General features: G+C 41.1%; 2 protein-coding genes across 3 annotated transcripts in view; one reads left to right on the top strand and one right to left on the bottom strand.

Moving 5' to 3' along the window:
* LOC119722623 (vesicle-fusing ATPase-like) overlaps nt 1-24,862 on the top strand; it is a 236,076-nt gene that overhangs the window by 174,999 nt on the left and 36,215 nt on the right. The window contains exon 20 of one of the 2 annotated variants that reach the window (XM_038192822.1): nt 17,386-17,519. In XM_038192822.1, coding sequence (XP_038048750.1) covers nt 17,386-17,519 — 134 coding nt within the window. Of the gene's footprint in view, nt 1-1,530; nt 2,966-17,385; nt 17,520-24,862 lie in introns of those variants that run through there. The other variant, XM_038192821.1, reaches the window with a different exon arrangement.
* On the bottom strand, nt 6,087-7,682 carry LOC119722624. Its single transcript, XM_038192823.1, has one exon. It carries the CDS (start codon nt 7,664-7,666, stop codon nt 6,716-6,718), a length of 951 nt encoding a protein of 316 aa, XP_038048751.1. The 5' UTR covers nt 7,667-7,682; the 3' UTR covers nt 6,087-6,715.

Genomic DNA, 24,862 nt, shown 5'->3' with positions numbered 1-24,862 from the left:
CAGAGTGTCATTTTTTTCGTACCCGGAACGTTCAGAATGGCCGTAAATTTTGCGTGCTCCTGACTGTTTTGAGTACTCACATGATTCATGGTTATGAAAATTTGTGAATTTAATAACAAAGCTTCTCATCGAACTGTAAGATGATGCTGCATGGTTTCGTTTTATATAGAAAAAAGACGGTTTTCGCAAACCGAAATTTCTCGACAATTTCAGTAAAACTTTCATCCTCATATTTCTTAAAATACTTTATGAAAATTTTAGAAATTTCATTTCACAATTAGGCTTTAGTATTCTCTACTATATTTGTGAGTAAAAACTTTCTTTTAAAGACTGGTTATCAAGAAAATGAATTTCCAAATGTGGTCCCCGATCTCATGAATATTCATTTTACCAAGCGAGTTATGCATACGCTGCAAATAAACGCAAGCACTTTCCGAACCCTGCGCACTGACTGTAACGTTTTTTTCGTATCCCTAAAATCCAACTGCATCATGGTAACAAAGAGAGAGAGCTCACGGAAAAACGTAGGCGATTGTGGATTTCTGCCATCAGCCGGGCAGATACAAACGATTTTAGCGTGCATGCTAGAGTCTGTTCTCGCCATTTTGTCAGCGGTAAGGATTAGCTACTATTTTTTTGTATATGCCTACTTTATAAAGGCCTATAGAAGGAAAGATTCCCATATTTGGCCATTTTAATTCTTAATCTTATTGTGCACAAACCGTATCTGGTCTGAAAATTCAAGTTCTAAGCATGTTAAGTGTTTTTTTCAGTAGGCCTAGCTAGGCCTAATTTACTTGAATGTTTCCCTGCTACATTATATTTTTTTAGGACATATGCCTATCACTTTCTGATGGCTGATACCACAGACCTAGTTCCATGGAGCTTTGCTAGTACTAGTACTAGGTAACTGAAGAGAAAACATAGTGATGACCAGATACCATATTTCATATGAGAATCTTTCCCTATTGAACCTGGAAGGCCTGGAATTCTGGAAGGCAAGAAGTGGTGAATTAAATGTTAACACTGTATGACATGTACCGGTATGAGGGGGAAGAAAATTCAGAACTTGCTGGTTCTGGTATGTCAATATCGTGGTTATGTCTTCCTGTTATTTATAGAGCCACACAACTGTGCATTTTTTCCCCTCGGAAATTGGGTCTGTTTTTCATGGGAAGATACTAACAATGTACCTGTAACCTTGTAAATACCCAGGATAATCAACTTCAAAAGGTCTAGTGTACATAACTTGCGACCCAGAGGAAATTGCTGAAAATATTGCAATTTTTTTGGATAAACTACTTAACTAAGTTTCACAAATTACAGAATTACTGAACACTTACAGAAACAGACTTTTAAAAAATATAACCAGGTAAAAATCTGCCATGGTGAATATATCAAGTAAAAAACAGTGCTGAAGCACACCCTTTTGGCCCCAATTTATCAAAATGGTTATGTTCAGCAGTTTATGTACCAGCAGTACTGTATTTGATGAATATGTTTTTATTTTATGTTTACTATGTGATGCAGGCAGAAGTGCTAGGGATTGGGAAACATCCAGCATTGACTGGGTTCCAACACTGTGTCTGGGTCATGACAAGGTGAAGCGACCAAGCCAGGGAACTACAGAGCGAAAAGAGAGAGCAAAGAAGCGAAGAAAAGTCCAACATGAGATCAAAGAGGCAGCAAAGAACAGGCAGGAATCCCATGAAGCATGCAGCCACCCAACAGGAACGGTACAGCATGGTAACCAGTCACCTTTACTGCATAGTTCAACAAGCCAAGCTGATGATCCCCACAAGGATACTGAGAATGCGAGACCCAACCTTCAAGATGTGATGTCACAAGCTGATTTAACTGGACAAGACATAATCTGTATTGTGCACCACACTTTGTACCAAGGTGAACAAATTTCTCAACTCCATGACCAGGTTGAGCTTACAAACTCTGTGAGTCAAGCAAGTTTAGCAGGGAATGATAAAAAAAACAGATACTATACTGGGCTACCTACATACACTATTTTGATGGCTATTTTTAATCTTGTATCCCCACATATTGTTGTAACCCACCGTTCAGCCATGTCCAAATTTCAACAAATGATGATTGTGCTTATGAGGCTCAGGTTAAATTTGTCAGAATGTGATTTGGCATACAGATTTGATATTGCTCAGTCCACAATTTCAAGGATTTTTAACTTAACTTTAGATGTTCTTTTTGCAAGACTGAATTCTTTGATCCTGTGGCCAGAGAGAGAAGAGCTTCACTTAACCATGCCAATGCAATTCCGAGAGCATTTTGGGAAGCGTGTGGCTGTCATTATTGACTGCTTTGAGGTTTTCGTTGACCGGCCTTCAAATCTACTTGCTAGAGCACAAACTTGGAGCAACTACAAGCATCACAATACTATCAAATATTTGATTGGTATCACACCCCAGGGAACAATCTCCTATCTTTCCAAAGCATGGGGAGGTAGAGCATCTGACAAACATATAACTGAGAATTGTGGATTTTTGATGAAGTTAGAACCAGGTGATTTAGTTCTTGCCGACCGTGGTTTTGACATTGCTGAAAGTGTAGGCATGCAGTGTGCAGAGGTAAAATAACCAGCATTTACTCATGGCAAAAAACAACTTACACCTGCAGAAATAATGGTAACAAGGAAACCCATGTTAGGATTCATGTGGAGAGGTGTATTGGCAATGTTCGTAAGAAATACAGAATTCTTGGTGGGCAGATTCCCATTGACTACTTACAGACAAAAGATAGTCAGGGTTGGACAACTATGGACAAAATAGCCAGACTAAGCTATGCACTTACAAATTTGAGTAACTCTGTTGTTTAACTCAACTAAGTGGATAAGTGTAGTCCTATCAAATGTTCCAAGGGGGCATGCAATAAGTTGGACAGGTAGTTTATTTTCAGTCAAGTTTTCATATCAGAAAGAAAATTACACAACCTGGCAACTCATTTCAAATTTGAAAGGTATGTACATGTAATAATAAAGGAATTGAAACAAATATAAAGAGTACCTTGAACAAACAGATGAGTGTGTCATTTATTGCTCACTAAAAATGTTGTTAATAAATAATTGATAAAATACATTTTAGCATTGCATGTTAAATACATGTAAATACAAAATAAGTTATCTGTTTGTAATCATTACTATTGATCTAAAAGAGTCTCATGATTTATTCAGGGTAGTGAATTGAAATGGCGGCTCATGTCGATCATTTGCAATGCAGATTAAAATATCTGCGATAAATAATTACTTAAATGTACATGTGTATGCCTGATGAGATTGCAGGTATTATGTGATATATTTTTTATTATTATGCAGGTTTTTACTTTTTGAAAGCAAATTTTCCAAACAAGGGCACACATTGACATTGACAATTCGAATCTGTTCTGGCAAGGTATACATTGATATTATTATTATAATACGATTATTATTCTGGTTTATAAAAAAATTGAAACAGGCAGCCACAAGGCTGACATTGCACAAATATATTGAATGAATAAGATAGATTAAAACAACTTAACCATGAATTAAATAAAAAATACCTTTTTGAGACTTTAATCATGAAACTCGTATCAGGAGCTTGCGACATCATCACGGTGTCTTTGTCAACTGGTGTTGTTGAGGGCCTCAACAACACCAGTTGACAAAGGGGGGACATACCTTGATCAGAAATAATGCGAGCGCGAAGTGCGAAGCCCTTACAGCGTGGGGTTCGGGGCCAGCTTAAGGGCCCCGAAAAAAATTTGGATTCTAGATGCTCATGTGGTGTGATCTGAGGCAATTTCTGACTACTTTAACCAATATTTTCTAAGGCCAAAAAAAAAGTCTCCGGTTTCTGGTATGCGCGCGCGTCGCCGCAGCTATGCGCGTCGGCAAAATGAAAAAGTTTTTTTTTCAATACAAGATGATGTCTCAAAACCGCCAAACTCACTGGTTTGACTGGAATTCTGCTGCTGCACAATTTTAACGTGTTTTTAGATGGGGTTATGATCGAGAATAATCTTTATGTGGCCTCTCTGGACTCGCATATATTTGCACAAAGTTTAGTCGGGCACCATTTGCAGTCATCAGCCGACATTTGAAGCCAAAAAAAAAAAAACAGGAAAAAAAAAAAAAAAAAAGCCGCGTCGCCGCACCACTTTTGGGGCAAGCTCCAGACCAGAAACCGGAGACTTTTTTTTTTTGGCCTAAGCAAAAGATAATGATTTAAACATCATTTTCGAGGTTGAAGTAATTGAATAAGCTATTATATTCTAAGCTAAAGGCGTGGGGTTCGGGGCCTGAGGGCCCGAAAAATTTTGGATTCTGAATGCTCTGTGGTGCGATCTGATGCAATTTCTGACCACTTTAACCAATATTTTCTTAGCAAAAGATACATTGTAGTACATAATAGGGCCCTGTAAATGAGGCACGAGTTCAAAAATCTGGGGGGACATTTGATATTGTGTCCCCCACCCTTCAAAAAGTGGGTGGGACATGTCCCCCCCCCCCCCCCCCCCCCCCCCCCCAGGATTGACGCCCATGCGCCTGACTCCTAGATTCCAGTGTTTAGGAGATCTAGTGTGCTGAGTGCAGAAGTGTATGAATCATACCTACATTGTATAACCTGTAATGGTTCGAACAGCATGCTTATGAACACTTTCATTGGGCCTTATTCACGAGTTGGCCATTTTTGTCGAGTTCCCTGAATGTATTTCATTAATTGTTAACTTTTGAATGGGATGGCGCCAGACTATTTATGCAGGCACAATGCAGCCTTATTTACTGTCATTTGTTTTTAAATCTGGTTTGAAACATAAGGGAATGTTAAATTATTCATTGAAGCAGACTGGAATTAATTAGAAATTAAGTTGGTTTCATTTGTCTACACAAGTTCCAAAAATCAAGATTTTACCTCACTCTCAATCCAATATGACCGACTCGTGAATAAGGCCCATGGCCCTACCATAGATTGCTTATCGCTTATAGAGCTGTGTCAAACTGGGCTTGCATACTCCAAAATGGGATGAATAAACATGGGATGAATAAAACAAGCTATTAGGTCAGAAACCAGTGGACAAGTTTTCCTTAGAATACACGTGTACAATCTTCAAGAGGCCTTAGCAACAATGTCTGCTACTGCTATATGAATCTCCCACTTCAAGTAGTGCTGAACAGTTACTCCTAGCAGTTTTACTGATGCAACACTGTTAAGAGGTAGAGTATTTATGATAAAGGACGACTGTGTGTTCGCACCTCTTGCAAAGCTTATTTCAATGACATTTAGATGGTTTGGGCAGTACGGAACACAATTTTGACGAGTCATCCAGAGAGGCCTGCATGTTACAATGTAGATGTCTGACCTTGTCTGACAATTTCACCCATCATTAAATCAGCTACATACTTCCAACTCCTGCAGCCTCCAGCTGCTGCATCATTAACCAACAGCAAAAACAAGATAGGTCCCAAATTTAGTACCTTGCAGTACCCAACAGGAAATGTCCTGAACAGAAGACAAGTGACCATTGAGTTTAGTGTTAATGGTGCGTTCAGTGAGGAAACTGCAGATGATGGGTAAGATTGATCGCATAACACCAAGATCAATTATACTGGGGGGGGGGGGGGGGGGCACTGATGAAAAGACTGAGAATATTTTCATTTCCCAGTCCTCTCTTGTTGAGCTGGGTATGTCACCTCAGGAATACATTTGTAGGAAATGGCTTTGCAAATTAAAGTGCAAATCAAGCTTGGTCAAGAAATTAGCAAGCTTTATAACACATCAGCCACACATTCTGTATCTTGATTGGCCAAGAGCGAGTCACATGGCATTCGCTATTTTTGCTACCTTGCTGTGCACCGTCAAAAGTACTACGCCCTAGCAATCAAAGAAATATACCCATAGCAACTAAAGTACATGTACTGTGTACATGGGTGTGCATGTTAAAAGTTTTAGTGCTACAGAGCTGGGTACAAACATTTTGTGAATTTGGTAGTTTGGAAAAGTGCAAGTACATTTTCAACTAATTTGGTATTCAAATAGAAGTACATGTACTGACATTTCAATTGTACTTGTACTTAGATGGTGATCCATGGAGCATTCTATTTCCCCTGAGGTGAAGAAAAATAGAATACTTAATGGATCACCTCAGGAGGTTAGTTTTACTACACCACTCGAAGCAGTCAATATTTGTATAATATCGTGCACGTATAGGAGGTAACCTTTTTTTTGCTAAGCAAAGATTTTGTGCCCAAAGTACTCTGCTTGCCAGCTCCATGACATTGGAAACAGATATGTGACCTGCTAAATGAGGAATAGGCAATAGAGCATGTACTGTAAGTCTTGTTTCTTAGATATTTTGACGTATTGCAATCACCGATCCAATCTGTGAGCTCGTGCCTACAGCTCATGCCTACAGGAACTGTTCACAATGTAACAAAGTTGTGTCACACGTGTACGTACGTACACATTGCACATGAAGCAATGCACAACACTCAATGCAGAACTTTTTTTTTCAAAGCTGTTTTTCTCAAATGAAGTCACGGAAGTTTGGAAACGCACTACCGACTTTCTACCGACATATCTTTGGAAGTAAACAAGCTACAGAAAGATATTTGGTATTATACAGCTAATGAGTTGTTCTTTTATATGGTATATTTTGCCACAGCAGGTCACATTTGGATGATTGACAGTAGGAAGTACTGAAGAAAGGTACATTTTTATTCCTCATTAACACCTTTAGAAACACCAAGCTGGACACAATGAGGACAGTACCAGTTTTTCAGTTTTTGTTGATGTTCAGTGAGATTCAAGCTGGTGAACCGCAAACACTTCTTGTTGAAGATGCCATATGGACACTTCTTGTAGCTACAGGTCATGACCTCCTTGGTTGCAGTATCCCTTGAACTATGGCAGTAGCACATGGTATCTCCATTCTGTGCACTTACTGCAGTAGTTGCTGGTGAAGAATAGAACCTTGCTAAGAGTTCTGGCAAAACTGCTAGTAAGAGAAAACTGTGTGCTCTCTGCATGCAAACCTCCAAGAAATCTTGATCTTGTAAAATTCGCTCCCAGTGCAAGTCTTTGCCAGTCCACACAACGAAATCACAGTACTCTGTGTTTGTGCAGAAAATTTGGAACTGCACCTGATAGTAAAATGCATGGGATGTCTTTAATTTTGGATGACCATTGTCTGAAATTTCAAGACAGAAACCATCGTCTGAGATAATGGCATCCTGTATCATCATGTCTGTCTTACTGAATGGGCACTTCACTTCCGAAGATCCATGTCCACAACACGAGCAACTGACTATGCTGTCAGGGGATGCACCGAGATATGGTACTTCAGGGTGAATGACAAATCCTGATTTACGGATGATGAAATCACTATGGCCTTGTTCCATGTTATCTTTATACTTGCACAGTACTTCAGTTTCATGTGTAAGACCATATTCAGTGGCTTTAGTGGAGAGCTTCACTGCCTCGGGGTAGCATATGGTGTTGATCAAGGACTTCGATGGCATTCTAGGGTCAGAGTGGCATGCTGCCTTGAGCATGGATGCTGTTATTCTTCCTGCACGGAATGAGTACCATAGCTTTGAGTTTCCTTGATCTCTTGTAAGTTCTTCATCTCGACTGGCCTGTTTTTCTGGTATTTTGAAGGAACTCATTGCCTTTCAACATTCAGCTATAATGTCACCATAAGGCTTCCCTTGCAAAATGACATCATACAACTTTGAAAGGGGTTTTGGCAGTTCTGAGTCAGTGGCTCTGGGTATGAATTGCTGATTATGTGGAGCAACCACAGAAAGTATGGCCGGCTTGGATGATGACTTGCTAATATCAGTGAAAATGTTGACATCTCTTGTGAGGTGCGGGCTGGAATACTTGGTGTTGGTTTTGGCTCAGGATGTGCAGGGGCTTCGCCTTCTAAAATCTTGTCTAACTTAGCTTTCTTGCTTTGAGAAGATGTGAAGTCTATCTGCTGAACTTCTCGAAAGTCGGCCTTCTTCAGCGATGGTACCAGCCAGTATGCCTTCTCCTGGGTGATGGTCTTTTTTTCCCGCTGTCTATTTATGAACTCTACCGCAAACAGCAGGGCTCCAACATGGGTACATGTCTCAGCTAAACCAGCCATGCAGTCGCAGTGGGCTGAATGGATTGTTCCATCAATGCTGGCAATGACCCATAGTTGCAATGGCTTCTTGCTAAGCCTTTGGGAGTGCATAACCTGCAAAATAAAAAGACCAGAACAAAATTTGTAGATTATTGAGACCCAAATAGAGAAAGAGCACAACAAAGAAAGAGGCCATATAAAACAAATTGCTTCATTTTTAATTTCTGTCGGGCAGGGCTGGTTTTTTTTGGGGGGGGGGGTTCTCGCCTCACATGAAAATGTTTACATATTAAACAGGACATGGCCGACAAAACACATCGCATCCCACCAGTGAATACCCTACATGTCTTCACTCCTAGTTTTCATGTCCAAATGTGCAAAGTTGTTTGCTGATCGTGCAGCAACATAATGTCAACCACCCGCTCCAAAATTTTGCCTAAATCAGATCAATAAATAAACCCAATCAGATTTTTCATTCCTGTTGAATTTCATTCCTTTCATTTTCAGTTGATTTATCATTTAGAAAATCATGTTAAGTTATTAAATGTCTTTAGTTTTTGTTAAGAAAAAAGGGTCTTGATGTACAAAAACAGCAACCGGCCCTCCCCCCTCCCCCCAAAAAAGAACAACACAATTTTGGGAATTAACATACATTTAAAGGGCACTGCGCTCAATGGCCAAAAAATAAGGCAGTTGATATTTAGCCGGCAGGCACATACGCAGTGAATTATTTGGGACTTGGACATAATATTACCATGACAAATATTATATGGATTCATAAACTGATAAACTAGCAAAATGGCAATGAAAATTTTAAGTCTGCAGTTTGGCAGCAAAATTCCAGGTCAGTTGGGTTTCCGTAAACACACCATTTCTTTTGTTGTTTTTTTTAAGGAAGTTTCCATACCCTGATCATTCGGCCATGTGCTCAGGTGCTAGCTGCAGAGCAGGGGTAATTTATTGTGTTATTGCGTGTAAGGAATGCCTTATTGCCAGAGCCAGTCAAATATCCTATATCTACTACAAAAAAATAATGCCATATTCCTAATGTGACTTGGAATAGTTTAAAAAGACTGCTTCAGACTGCTTGAGGCTGCAAAATTTCTGTTTTTGAAATGACTTTGAAAATTCAAAGTCACATGGAACTCGTAGTCACTTGGAACTCGTACAAAATTAAAGCTGTCTGCTTGTCATACCTGCACACAACGCCTTGCTTTGTTTCTCCATGGTTTTGTCCGGGTAACCCTTTGTCCCAATAGTGTGAGTCAGTGACGTTAATCATAATTTTGTGGAAATACATGTAATTTGAAGTTGAAATTGCTTAGGCTACGCCATGTACGCTGCTCTCTAACTAACAAAGATAAACAAATGGCTACTTACTGGACTGCTCAATATGCACAGCTGCGAGTCTTGCAGGTTGTAAACCTGTACCTTCTGAACCCAACCGCATACAAATTGGTTGTAGGATTCTAATAACTTAAAACACTTGAACTGTTCAATAGTATACGAACTTGTCCCGTACACGTACGTACGATCATACGACTAGCTAGCTAGACTAGCTACCGCCATGTTGTAGGGCGTGCAGCCCTACAACATGGCGGTGCGTATGTCGCTGCACTGTTGCTATGCCAACATGGGGGTATTCGATACAATCTATACACACTTGGGTGGGTGTACAAGCACCTACAGTCACTGTGTGGACTTCTGAACAAAAGAGGTCCACATAAACCAGGTAGCAGCGACTTTGCATGGACTTGTCCACGTCCACACAGTGTATCTCCCTCTCTGAAAAACAGGTTTAGAGGCATTTTGGGGTTAGGTTTATCCGTGGCAAAATGAAGAGAAACACTAAAGAGAATCAAAGAATAAAAATTTGTTTTGAAAGAGTTTTCACAGTGTGAGTAAAATGATTTTTTTTTTCTTCGCACTTTAATTAGTTCTCATCAGGATACACGTATTTGTAACACCCCTATACTTTTGACGCCCTTGATGCCAACATGCTTTTAGAGCTAGGACCTATATACCAGTTTGGCCTGGCATGATTTGTACAGTGCCTTCAATTTGGTGTCGGTGGCTAGGGCCTACAAAACAATTGATCTGGGCCTGTGATTGAGTACAATCTCAACAAATCAGTACGAGTACTTTGCTGCCCAAGTATGAGTACCATCATTTCGAGTGCAAGTGCTTTGACATTAGAGTACGAGTACAAGTACTCCAAAAAAAGTACTTCAGTAGAACTTGAGTACAAGTACCGAGCACGAGTACCACAACCAGAGTTGTAACGAGTCACTGATTGGTGTGACTCGAGTCGAGTCGAGTCATTTTAAAATAGTGACTCGAGTCGAGTCGAGTCATTTTAAAGAAGTGACTTGAGTCGAGTCGAGTCATTAGGTCCAAAGGTCGAGTCGAGTCGAGTCAAGTCAAATATTTAGCTCGAGTCAATTTGAGTCACAATATTTGAACACTATATACCAAAAGTTATAAAAGGAGGCCATAAGTTTAGCCAGCGTTCGAATCCAGGAGCTTTATAAGAAATCGCCTATAAAGCCAATGATGAAACAGCAAATTAGAAAATGTGTTTAAAAATCTGGTTCCTGGATAGTATTTTGTGCGTTCTAGAACAATGAGGTGGGAGTCTGTGACACGTATATTTATACATGACTAATTCGCAAAGCGAAGTGAGCATAAATTTTGCACCGTAAGTCATTGCAAATACTTTTCGCAAAGTTGTGCTTTTATTTTTGGGACTCGAGACTAAATAGCCTTCGCTCGAGTCGAGTCGAGTTATTATGAAAAACAAAATATTGCAATAGAAAAGTACATTACCCAGTTGCGTTATGACATTACGTTATAGAATGGTTACAAGAATTAATACGGGGCGAGCAGCCCAGACAAAATGGGGGTCGGAGACCCACTAGTCTTTCAAAAATACCTCAGTTCCCCTTTGCCGAGGAATAAAGCCAAACTGTCCAGCTTCTCTGATGATTGTCCTTGTAGATTGCTGTCCTTTAGAAGTACGTGATGTGTGATAAACCCGGTGTTGAAAACGGCCCCCTCGGTTGCTTTCGTACCATCGTTGCTTCACCCAACCGGTATAAACAAAGTCCGACGACCGCAGCCCGGAGAAAACTCGCACAGTGCTCAGGTCACGAGACACCGTGTGTCGTAAAGTCTGACGCTGACACGTAAATTCTGACGCGTAAAGTCGGGATGTCACAGCTCCGCCTCGTAGTTGACGGGCAAACTCCCAGTAGCTAGAAGAACCACAGGCGCATGGCAGCAGCCTACTGCATGGTTTCTGCAGCAGCGACGAACTTTACTGGAGGTTTCATGGATTAATCCGTGCAGGAACGGCAAAATTATAACATGACGAATCACAGTTCAGCAACTAAAACAGCCGCTCCAACGTGGGCTCACAGAGAAATTCTCTGCCCACTCTGCTACTCTGCAGACGTCCGCCCTGAAACTGAAGAAATAAAATGTGAGGGACGAGGATTGCTGCAATCCTCACTTATATAGCAAATCCTGAATTCTCAGCATTCTCCTCATGCACACTCTGCGAATTTTGATATTCTGCTCACGAAGGTACAATCAGGTGTTTGTGTGGCGTACGAAGATTAAAGAATTTAAAACACGCGTGACTGCTCGCCCAATCTTAAAGAATGTGTGCTCGCCCCGGCCCTACTTAGAATTAAATGCACTTAGGAATTTGTAAATAAAAGAAAACATTTACTCCAGTACATGTATCACTTACTCCTAATAGTTATTTTACAAAAATCGGATTGATTTGCACTCTGGATCATGAAAATATATGGATTTTACTCAAAAAGTAGGAATTTCCAAGGTGTGAAGATTTGTCGCTAATTGAAGTATTTTATGTAAGGGATATTAAGCACAAATTTCAGCCGTTGAAAGCTACATCCTTGGCAGCCAGGAGCAAATGGGATTCCATCAGGAGAACTTGTGATAGTAGGTTTCTCCACTTCACCAAATGGTGCAAGGAAAGAGCTGTCAGTCCCTATTCTGAATCTGTACTGTAACTTCTATTAGGGATTTTCTCCTGCACTCTGTTAAACTAAAAAAAAAAGTCCATGGATTATGGTATGCTCCCATATATTTTGGGCTAAATTTAGTCCGACACCATTTGCAGACGGTGTTGCAATTTTGTAATTCTGTGTCTGGAAGCCAGACTGAAGGAGCGATAGTCATGTATCTGGAACCTGTGAACACTTTTTAATTAGCACAATATGTAAGTGAGCAGACTAATGACCAGCCTGGCAGCAGCATGATGTCGATGTCGCTGTTTGGTCTGACGTTACCGTTTTCTCAGATTTTTGTCTTGACTATCCAAATTTCCCGAGGAATGTTCATGTCGGTCGAGATTGTAAGTGAATGCAGAGTTCTCAAGCCTTATGGCCTTACTGAGGTCACCTCAAGTTCCACTCTGAAGGATATTTTTGATAGTTTCAAGGGGATCGAAGCGTCATCTGCAACATCAGTCCAAAAAAAAAGTAGGGGGAAAAAAAGCCACGTTGCCACACCACTTTTGGGGCAAGCTCCATGCCAGAAATTGAAGACCTTTTTTTTGCCTTAACACCGGCTGTCAGATTTCCACCATCAGGGATTACAGATCAGCCATTGGAGTCCTCTATCAGGGTTTCCATGATGGATCAACAATCTCCTCAAAACCATCCATATCACACCTGATGCATGGCATGCTTATCAATCGACCTCCTACTCAGAAGTTCTTACATGCTCCTTCGTTTGCAAATGTCTATGTGGCATCTGTAAGTGTGAAGCTATAACTGATAACGCCTTCAATCCAAGACACCCTGATTCACTCACATTCAATCACCTTCCTGCCCTTACTCAGGCTTTCTTTCAGACTTTGGAACACTTTATTCTCCCACATCAAGGACTCTGCTGTCACTAACTCACTCCCTCACTTTCTAAGAGATTTGAAGCAGTCATTCTTTCCTGATAATTAATCTTGTATGTGCCATTTTTTGTCCCTGTTAAAGTATGTGCCAGAATACATACATATACCTGCGGATAATAGTTGTTCAATTTACTTTGTAATTTCATGTCGTTTGGGTTGAATAAACAGCAGCGTAGCCAAGGGGGCGAGTGGGGGGGGGCTTGATGTTACAGTGGAGGGGCACCTAATTTACATCCGTGCTCAAAGGTTGACCAGTTTTTTTTTTTTCAAGGGACACCTGGCCTCCGTAAAATCAAATAGTGTGGGGGGGGGGGGGCTGGGCTGGACACCATCTCTCAATGGAGGTGCTGTTCAAAACTAAGCATATTCATTGGCAGACAATAGTATCGCTTTACACCCTCCAGGGGACTTTAAAATAAACAACCAATTGCGAAAAACAGGGTTATTGCCAAAAATAAATTTAAAATGTGTAAAAAGGCACTTTTTGTTAAACCTGCTAATCTTTGTTTCGTGATTTTTTTTACGATTGCCGCAGCGAATAAATAATAATAAGAATAATTATTTGATACCATCTTGGGATCTAGGTGCCGTCCTTATGTCACTTGCCAAAGCTCCATTTGGGCCAGTAGGTAGCTCTCCTCTCCATCAGCGTACAGGGGAAAAAACATATTTTTACTGGCTGCTGTAACAGCTTGCCCTAAGAAACGAACTTCAGGCTGGTGACACTTGCTTAATTCCAACAGAAATCTCTGTGAGGTGAAATTCCTCACAGAGAATCAGTCAGGCTAATTCTCGACCCAGATATTTTTGTTCAAAGTCTCGCATCCTTTTCATCAATATTCATCCCCATGGTTTACTACTGCTACATATCGTAGTCTGGAAGTCACTGGATGCTGGGAAACTGCCGAAAGAGTTGAAGTTGGCGCGAGTGACACCCATATTTTAAAAAGGGGGCAAAAAGGAAGGCTGGTAATTACAGACCTGTGAGCCTAACGTGTATCCCATGTAAGATACTTGAAGCAGTAATCAAGAACAGGCTACTGGAACACGTCGAAGATAATAGTGCACTTTCTGACAGACGACATGGGTTCATGACAGGCAAATCATGTTTGACCAACCTACTGGAGACCTTTAAAGTGACAGCAACTTTAGACCAGGGGACTGGAGTGGATATAATATTTCTTGACCTATGCAAGGCATTTGATTCGGTTCCACACCAGAGGCGGATAAACAAGTTAAGAGTGTACGGGTGTAAAGGCAGAATACTAGATTGGATACAGGACTTCCTAATGCGGAGATTGCAAACAGTAGCAGTTAGAAATGCCGCCTCATCTCAAGCAGATGTACAAAGTGGTGTCCCACAGGGCTCAGTGCTCGGACCGTTACTATTCATCCTCGACATAAACGACCTACCAACCCATGTCAAGTCAAACATACAGATGTTCACCGTTGATACAAAAATATTTACTCCAGTTGACTCACCAGAAGACACTACTAAGGTTCAGAAGGATATTGAAGAGTTGCAAAAATGGTCAAAAATCTGGCTACTGAAGTTCAACGCAGGCAAATGCAAAACAATGCATTTTGGAAACAACAACCCTACGGTGGACTACTACATGGATGGAACCAAATTAGAGGTTTTTAATCAAGAGAAGGATTTGGGAGTATACCTCACCAACAACTGCAAATCAAGCACCTAATGTACAAAAGCAGCACATAAGGCAATGAACAGCTTCGGAACTATCAAGTGTTCTTTCAAGTACATCAACCAAGACTGTTTTGCTCTACTCTACAGGACATACGTAAGACCACACCTAGAATATTGTGTCCAAGCCTGGAACCCAGGACTAAAGAAAGACATAGCAGCGCTTGAAAAGTTCAAAGGAGAACTACAAAACTAGTCCCAGGCATCAAACACCTCAACTGTCAAGAGAGGCTAGAGAAATTGAACCTGTATAGTTTAGAACAGCATAGAACAAGAGGTGATCTTATTGAGACCTTCAAATCAGGAATGTGGTAGAGAGAACAGACCAAGACATATTTAGTTGGCATCCGCAGACGCAAGTGAACACAGTCTTAAGTTGTTCAAACCAAGGCTATATAAAGCACTAAGATGTAGACAGGATTTCTTCTTGCAGAGAGTGGTTAATGCATGGAACAGTCTCCCACCTTATTTCATAAATGCCAAGAACTGAAATCCCTTCAAGTCAGAGCCAGACAGACTTCGAAAAGATATGGGGTTTCTAACGGCCGAGGCCTAATTTACTGCCCATCAATTGTAAGTGTAAGTGTATTTTCAACCTCATTTCCAATAGTAAGCCCTGGGTTTGAAACTTGCTTCTTGTATAGTTGGGTGGGAAGAAAAGAGTATCGTGCACCCTTTGAAATCAACTTCTAAACGACATCCCTAGTTCAGAAAAATGCGTAGAAAACGATTTTCTGTGTTAAAAAAATTCAAAAAATGTCCCATGTATTGTTTTTATGCAAATTAGTGCCACCATTACCGAAACATTTACTTTTCACTGTATCTCAACCAATATGGCAGATAACTGAACAAATAAGGTGTCTAAACCCATGTTTTCAGGGTCAGAGATCACAATAAAACTATTCTGGAAGTGACCACATGTGTCTGTGGCATAGAAATATGCAAAGTAGTGCCGCCATTACCGGAAAACCATGTTTTTGGCATATCTCGGCCAATATTACTCGTAACTACACAAGTAAGGTGTCTAAACCCATGTTTTGAGTGTCAAGTTTCATTCTTAGACCATTCCTGAAGTAACTATGTGTGTCATGTGTGTCCTCGGCATGTAAATATGTAAATTCTAAAGTGCTGGTTTATCAGAAATTTGCTTTTTAGCCAATATTTTAGCCAATATTGCAGCTAATGTTCACAGAGGGTTTTTTTTTGAGAGCAACACCTTTGCAATGTTATCTTCAATTCCCCATTCTTTCTCCCATTCCAGATAAGCAGTAGTGACAAAATGTGATTTTAAGCCATCTCTGGACATCATATGCACTCCTATTACAGTTTATTTTGCATACGATGGTAATGCTATTTCCAACGTGTATAATGTGGGTTTTTAGATTTATTGAAATTGTTACATCCATTCCTTCTCAAACATAATAAATCCCTTTCCATTTTGCTTTTGTCAACCCTCCCATGCAAACATACGTTTGTGCCAAGTTGTCCTTTCAATCAAAATCAATCAAGTGACTGTTTTCAATGGTTACAAATTCCCAGCCTACATAAAGCAGGATTTACTGGCTGTGACTGTTTATGTAACCTGATACAGCTTTGCTTTGACTGTGAGTGATTGATAAGCCAGCTGTACCTACAATTTCATGCTTTGTCTGTTCATGGTCTGTTGACTGAATTTGACTAGTCGCAGTTCTTGCTTTACATATGATCTGACTGTTGGTAACTAAATTGATTAACTGGAAATTTGACTGTCTGTGACTGTTTAAGTAGTAGGAGGGTTAATGTACAATGTAATGTAATACATCGGCTGGATAAGATAGTAACATGTTGCCACAAAAACTTTATTCTGTTTTTACCCCAGACCTTGCATACATAAATAAATGTTGATTTAAAGCACAGCCAGGCACCAGACTGTTCCTAATTTGCAAGATTTTTGAACTTGCAAATGATCCAATACCAGGGTGAGAGCACTGGTAGTGGTGGGAGCGTATTGCTCAACACCACAGGATCGAGGTAGAGCAATATTTGCTTTGGTATAAAGCAAAGAATAATTTGATGAATTTGAGAACTGAATACGCTGAAAATACCATGAAAGCAACCAAATGACAGCAAATATTCTGCAAGCGTATCTGGCCATGAAGAACTACCAAAAGATTGTGACACACTGGGAAAGCTTATGCTAATGGGTATTTTGTTGAAGTTTTAAGTTAGCGCAGATATGGAAATGAGGAAAGCAGTCAGCGATTATTACAAAACATATCATGACATTTTTTTCTTTTGGGATCAAGGCAGTCTGATAATAATAATAATAATATTGGATGGCTTTTTTTTTCGGGGGATGGTTTGTGAAATGTATTCTTGTATCCCCCTCAATTCTTATATAAGTATTCAAATCAGGTATCTTGCTCCCTGTTGTAAGTATCAAATAAATGACAATTTTATTTTTAAGTAATTTTGGTCAGCTGATTTTGCAATATTCATTTTTAATTTATCAGCTGACTGATGAAAGGCCATATTCAGTCCGTCACACATAATCATATTTTGAGAAAAATCCTGTTGTCACACCATTTCCATAATCATTACGGCTTGGTATTTGACTCGAAAATTCACTCACTTGTGATTATATTAACAGGTCCCACTGGAAGTGGAAAAACCGCTCTTGCTGCTACTCTGTCAATGAAATCAGGATTTCCCTTCGTGAAGATTTGTTCTCCAGAAGATATGGTTGGCTACTCTGAGAGTGCTAAATGTCAAGCCATTAAAAAGGTATTTATTTATTCATTTCTTGGGAAGCCCCCTCATGCAAAGTCAGAACTGTCCATCTTGATCAAGGGTGGTGCCCTTGGATGAAAAATGTGCGTAGTCACATACATAATCTTGTATATGTACCCGATACATATTCATGTGCAAGATCCAAGTTGTTGCTGATCAATTCACCGTCACATGTCGGCACGTATTGGTATGTACCGGCATGCACACAGCCACATCACATAACCTGGCTGTTTTGCTGCATATAAGGACAGTTGCATTATTGAGGATTATTGTATTTAACAGTCTATTCACTCAACTTACCTGTAGAGCAATCTACTTATGCATATTCCCTAGACTGGCAGGTATTTCCCACTAAGAGTTTTATATAATAGCGCCCTCTTGTGCCCTACCTATAATACCCCGCAGCATACGTGCCTCGTGGGCGTCCTCTTTTCACTAAGCGGCAGGTCGGGTAGGACATGTGTAAAATAGCTCCTGTTTTCCTCGTCATTTTACTACCCTTTCTTCGCTTCAGAGATTCTTGATTTATTTGTTATATTTATTCAATTATTGTGAAGCATTTGGGGAGAACCGATCCGTCACAAACCAGGGAAAATTGCTTTCCCACGGGACTGAGCGAGCTCATGGGGGACTCTGCCATTAACGCTGCGTTGTTACCAAGGCAGCAGTCCCTCATCCAGCACCCTCAGCCACTGCCATCTCCTTCTCCGGTCAATTTAAGCGGAACACCCAAACAAAAGGCATGCTCCGGCAAAGTTTATATAAAACATACTTGCTGTGACAGTGCAAAGCCTAAAAAGGGCCGACAGGGCAGGCGTGGCTCAGGTACGAGCACTGCTATACCACCCGGCCCTTCCCCGAGCACGGGGCAGCCCGAGGGGACTAGCTGCCATGCTTCAGTGGGCTCTAGTCACCGTGCCCTCAACACCGTCCCGAGCTACACTATACCCCCGGCCCTTCCCCGAGCATGGGGCAGTCCACTGGTTGCCGGGACAGGCTATTGCACGGGCTATCGGACCGACCAGCGCTCGCTCAGCCAACGGGGCCTGAGGCGCTGTCAGCCAGGTAGTTTTCATAGTTTTCATTTCATTTCTTGTATTGTTTGAAATGAGACTTTGGTGTCAAACTTTGGTAAAGGGTTGCCCTTGGGAGTAGGCAAATAGGGATTGGTTTTGGGGTCAAAAGGTCAAAGGTCAAGGTCACCATGGTGAATTAAAGGTAAATGGTTTCCGGATGATAACTTGAGTTAGAAATGAGACTTTTGAGTTTGGAATGTCAGTTTGCCCTTTTTTGACAAACTTCGGCTGAGGGGTTTCAACAAACGTTGTTATTTTTTTGATGACTACTATGAGTGACTTACCTGACTCATGACGACCTCCACCTGTCTGTCCCGTGTGAGCTCATTGTACAGACTTTAAGGCTGACATCAATACCATCGGGCCAACACAGTGTTTTTTACGTTTTTCCCTTAGGGAGATTTTTATGAGATTTAGTCGATTTTCAGACATATCAGCATGGGGAACAGACCTGACCTGAAGGGTACCCAACAGCAACTTCCTATCAGGCCAGAGCACTGGGAATTTTGCGGTTTCAAACAAAGATTCCCACTGCAAATTCATGGTGGCCCCATTCAGCCTTTTCGCCTCACTCCTGGCCTCTGCTCAGATAGTCAAGGTGATTGGGCTGCGCTGTGGAAACCGAGAGTGGTGACATTCACCTATTTTCCTTGTACTAGCACAGTCATCACTGCATCCAATGCAGGTCATGCCCTGACTTGTGCAATGCCTTCAGTGATGGTTCAACGTTGCAAACCTCACAGGGGTGTGCCTCTTCACTAATTGTCATGGCAGACATTTTACCCTGGCAGTTGACTACCCACCACTCACATCTAGTAACAGGTTGGTGAGGCCCTGTGTGAGCATCATTCAAGTTCCATTAACATACTTGAGATGCTGGTAGCCTCAGAGAAACTCCGATGTTATTTTCTAAAATCAGTGATGTGGCTTACATCGACGACCAGGTGGACGCCGCTTCTAACGTCCTCCTTAGGGGTGGTGGATCCTCTCGTCAGGGGTAGGGAATGACAGGGAAGCAACTAACCATGTCAGTCCATTTCAGGGACTCCCTTACCTGTTAACCCTACATTTTGCATATTTCTCTATGCCTTAGGCTTCCACGCTAGATTTTAATACCACACAAGGGCGCCCTCCATCGCCCGCCCCCGCTCCCGCCTACGGCCAACTCGTCCTCTTTTCTCTAGCATTCATGGAAGATGGACGTGTTTTTGACTACGAACGTATCCTCTGCTAGAGTGGGTTTTTTTTACAGTTTGAAAGAAATTTGTGAGTTATTTCTTTCGTGAGTTATACTACAAGATTCGGTACTTCTGGTAGAGTGCCAGGTTTTGTTTTTGTTACATTTACAGGTTAGTGTACGGAGTACATTTGCTGTTGATTTGTTAATAAAGAAGTCAAACACGAGGTGTGTCGTTTTCTTCTTGTTTTATATACCGCATGGTGTGCTTGCGTTGTTTTGTATAATACGTTCAGAATAAAATAATATGGTTATCTGTTTATTAATAAAAGAAATACACGGGTTGTGTCAGGTTTTCTTTGGGGCTACATCGACATGGGTTCAATGGGTTCAATCAGCCGCTTGAGAACCAGGACTAGCCAATCACAGACTCGCCTTAAAGAAATGGAGCTACAAAAGTGGTTCAGCTGCATGTAGTTGTGGAGAGGCAGAGTTGTATCACATCCTGTAGTGCCAGAGATTTCTAACTGCCTAGGTTCAAAGATGGCATTGACCCAGTAAACAGGACGGTATTGGGCTGATACCATCTAATCATGGGTTTGTTGTGGCAGTACCATACAGTTTAAACGGTACAAGAGCAGAAGCGGGCTAATGCTGGCTCGATTGCCCCAAACCGGTTCCGTGTTAATGGTACAGACACCACAGAGTCGGAATTGGTCCAGTGCTCGCCCTATTAAATGGCAAACGGTAATGGTAACACTTTTCAGAGCCTGCATCGGACCAGTGCTGGTCTTTTTAAGGCAAACAATAACAGCAAGATGGCGCACAGCCTGAACCGGCCATTGCAGGTCCTGTTACGATAAACCATGATGAAAAGACGGTAAAAGGCCTGAATCGGGCCAGTGTTGCTCCCTTTATGGGAAACCATAATGGCAAGACGGTACACAACCTGAATGGGACCGGTGCCGGCCCTTTCAAGTCAAACCATAATGGCAAAAGGGTACATAGCCTGAACCGGGCCAGTGTTGGTCCTTTTACGGCAAACCATATGGCCGCCGTATTAAGTATCTGGACAAACTGACCATTTGACATGATCCCAAATATATGTAGTACTAATCCAAATTGTTTAGTTGCGTTCCATGACCCTGAAAATATATGGTTAGACACCAAGATTTAGATCCTTAGTGGCTTAAAGATGCAATGCACGTATTCGGAGATTTAGGTTCTAAATGGCAGCCATGTTTCAAATACAAGGTGGCCACAATACTGTATTTGGATAAACTAACCATTTGACTCTATCCCAAATGGTACAGTTGAATTCCTTGACCCTGAAAATGTATGTTTAGACACCAAAACCTTAATCCTAAGTGGCTTAGAAGATGAGATATTGGTAGATAAAGGTTTTTAATGGCCGCCATTTTTAAAATCCAAGATGGCTGCCATAATGTCATTGGATGAGTTAGTTCCTATCAAAAATTGAAAGCTAAGGCATTGAGGAGCATGTATGGAAAATTTGGCACTTAAAAATGTTAAATCAATAATCCTCAATAATTCGTCTGTCCTTACGTGCAACAAAACAACAAGTTTATGGACATGCCGTTGTGCATGCTGGTACTTTCTACACAAACCAGCTAGCATGTGATGGCGTATTGATCAGTGACGACTTGGCTTGTATTTATGGTGGTCTGCTGTACTCTACTTACCCATAGAGCCACTACTGATGCATATTTCCCCAGAGGGCACAATTCATTCGCTCAGAGTTCACACAATTGCCTACCCATCGTACCCTGCAGTGTACCCACCATGTTCTTTCTCTTTTCTCTTAGCGGCATTCGAAGATGGATGTGATATTTTTCTGTGCATTTCCAGTGAAATATCCTAGCCTTCATTCATTTGTCCAAGAGTTTTAGTAGTTTAGAATATAAGTAGAGTATCTTCAGTCTTCATGTGTTTGATTTATTTCTTCACAGTGTCGTAAACATGAGTTTATATAAACCCCAAATGTCTTCAAGAGACAACGTAATGTTTGGCAATCAGAAAAGATAGTCTCGAAGTTCAGTGACCAGTAACGTGGAATCCATGCTATCCACTGGCCACCAGCTCCCTCTGTGGGTGAATCCGGCAAAATAGTCCGGTCGGTTTACAACAAAACAGGCTTTGACCGAGAACAAATTACAATACAATTTATTTTAACATTCCATTTCAGAAAACATCTCACCTATGTTTACCTACATTTGCATATCAGTGCGTATGCGCACAAACATTCGCTGAAAAGAATAGCGCCCAAGCCTCACCCTCGGCGCCCACTACATGTCCCTTAAATAGCCCTGTTACACAAAGACGACTCCTAGTTTTTACAGCGACGCGTAGCGTCAACACGTACAATTTAACCGTATTCGCTGTGCTTGTAAAAACATGGTGGACTCTGCCAAAAATAGTAAAATTAAGAAAACTGTTAGCTCGAGTCATTCTTCTGGGAAATCACCCTCCAACCAATACTCCAAGCGACTACGACTGGGTCTAATCCCTGGGTTCGACGTTAGGAAATACCCCGAGAACAGGCACTTCTCTCCAGCGAGAGTCACTGCAAGGTTCCCCAAAAATCCCGCACATTCGACAGTCTACAAGAGCACATGCAAGCAGCAGAATAAAACAAACAAACAGAGATCGACACTCATGTGCTTGCGGGTAGGCGAGGCTTGGCGTTCGACACCCTCAGTAATTCGACCAGCCTGCCCTGTCACAGAGGCGGGGCACCACCCGACCCTGCCATCTTCATCTACACGCAAGTGCACACCATGATCAAGCTTCCTGGGCGAGCCCGAGATTTTCTCCATCGCCTTCGGCACCAAGTGGACTTTTGCATGTATTTAATATTTCATTACATTCTGACTTTAGAAATACAAGTAATAAGGTTTGATGTACTTTTATAGTGAACACTGTGCAATGAAATGAACTGAATTGAAATATGAGAAACTCAACAAGGACTGTACTGCCACGCGATATCGACACATGGTGCAGCGTAGCCACACATCAAAATGGAAAATTCCCAAGAATTCCCAAGACAATGGAAAAATTATCCCAAGGAGTCGCCACACGTATGTATGTGCTTGTCGTGGTTTTACCCAACAGAGGGCGCACTTTCTTAACCAGTTAAGCGACCTTGTGTTACCGATGGGTACTCGTCGTGGGATTTCTCCACATTCTTTGAAGGATTTTTGGGTTCCTTTTTAACTCTGAGACAAAGATTCCATTCTACCGTGGATTTTACAGCCAATGAATGCATCGTCGTGGTATTTCTCCACATTACTCCGGTGACTTAACCAGCTGCCCGACTGTCCACGGCCCTGGCGGATCGACCCGGCGCGGACGGCCTCCCGAGCCCTTTTGCGGTTCCAACTTGCGATTTCAATTCGACTCGGATGGCAGATTGACTTCAGGCTGATTCGATTGTCTTTTGATGCAATTTTCAGAAATAAATGAATTTTGGGGATCAGTATGTTATAGCAAATATTTTTAAAATGACTTGTTTCATGTTTTGGGCTTGTAGATGCTGGAAAACTCAAGAAAAACAATCATGTTCTTGTAGTCTGGTTCCCTGACCCCACTTAAGATGAATTGGGGCAATTTATAGACTTTGGGGAATCGTAAGGTCAGATAATCAGTCTAGCAGTTTTGTACCCCTTCACAGGTGTGTAATCAATTGCAAAGAAAATGCAGAATAACTAATTAGAAAAAATTAGGAGCAGTTTAAACAAAAAAGTTTTCTCCAACGCTGGTCGGCCGACCAGCGTTGGAAAGATACAATTTTTCTTGAAAATGTCAGCACACCCAGGAGCCACGATTTTACAGGATGCTTTAGACTGTCATTCCCTAACAATCCAGTAAGGTATTTCATGATCATTTGATCATTTTGTTTTGTGATGTTTGCAAATGTTTTATCTTCCCTTTAAGCATGTTAACAAAGAACATAAAAGGGTCTAAACAACGTTGACGCTCGAGTTATTTGCATTTAGAGCAGTTACCACGTGCTTTTAAATAATCTTCTTCGATGAACAATCAAATAAACACCCTTGTAGATATGCTGTTTCTACTTTGATGTATTTATTTATCCAAATGCAACATAAAGACCATTCAGTATTTCAAGCTCTGCTTAACACAAACCAATAACCCAATAATTGGTAAAAACAAGCAAATACTAAGTGTTGAAATTACATTGTGCATGTCAAAAATACATATCCTTACCAAATGAAAGATATCTCTGGTTTGCATTGTTGCATTTTAACCAATTATAAACGAGACCATTGGCTTGAATTTGATTAGCCAGTCTGTCCAACTGTTGAGAAAATCAGCGATTTCTTTATGCACAATGATTATTGGGACTCCCTGTATGAGTCATCTTCTCTTTTATGAGGAATCTTGTATCAGTCAAAACTTTAATTCCTGAAGGTTTAACCCTGAAAGGGCCAGGTTATTTTGACCATCTCACAGCCAGCAAAGGGGGGGGGGGGGGATACCGCCCCTCCCCCTAAAATCTCGGCCATTGAGTGAGGAAAAATTATGAAACTTGGTACATGCATAGAAAACTTATCATGAACATACCCAAGAAATGTCATGACTATAGGTCAAAGGGTTTTGGAATTATGGCTAATTAAAGGGACACTGGGTCCTAGAACAGCCAAATTGGGCTACAAGACGCGCTTTGAATGAATTGATGTTAATCTGAAAGAACATTTAAAAGTAGGATATAAACATCCACACAACTATCCTTCAAAAATTGGGCGTCTTTGTGTTATTCCTGTATTATGCTTGTGTGAACGAATTTCGGGGTCCACTTTTGCGACCCCAAAAAATTTGAGTTGTTTTGATTGTAATATCATCCGTAAAGTGTTCGCCTTTGTGGACATGTAAGGAACCATATTTTGTGCGTTGGTGATTGGTCACCGCGTGCTGTTCGCAAGCAGGGTGCTGTGTATATACATATCGTATGTACATTGACTGAAAGTAAAAACGACAAGAAAAGCGTATTCGTACTCCATTGTGTCCCATGTAAACAACCAAGTTTTTTTTTCCATCTTTTCTCG

The sequence above is a fragment of the Patiria miniata genome, unplaced genomic scaffold, assembly GCF_015706575.1.
Source record: "Patiria miniata isolate m_02_andy unplaced genomic scaffold, ASM1570657v1 HiC_scaffold_16, whole genome shotgun sequence".
NCBI lineage: Eukaryota > Metazoa > Echinodermata > Asteroidea > Valvatida > Asterinidae > Patiria > Patiria miniata.
This window is presented reverse-complemented; position numbering and strand designations above follow the sequence as displayed.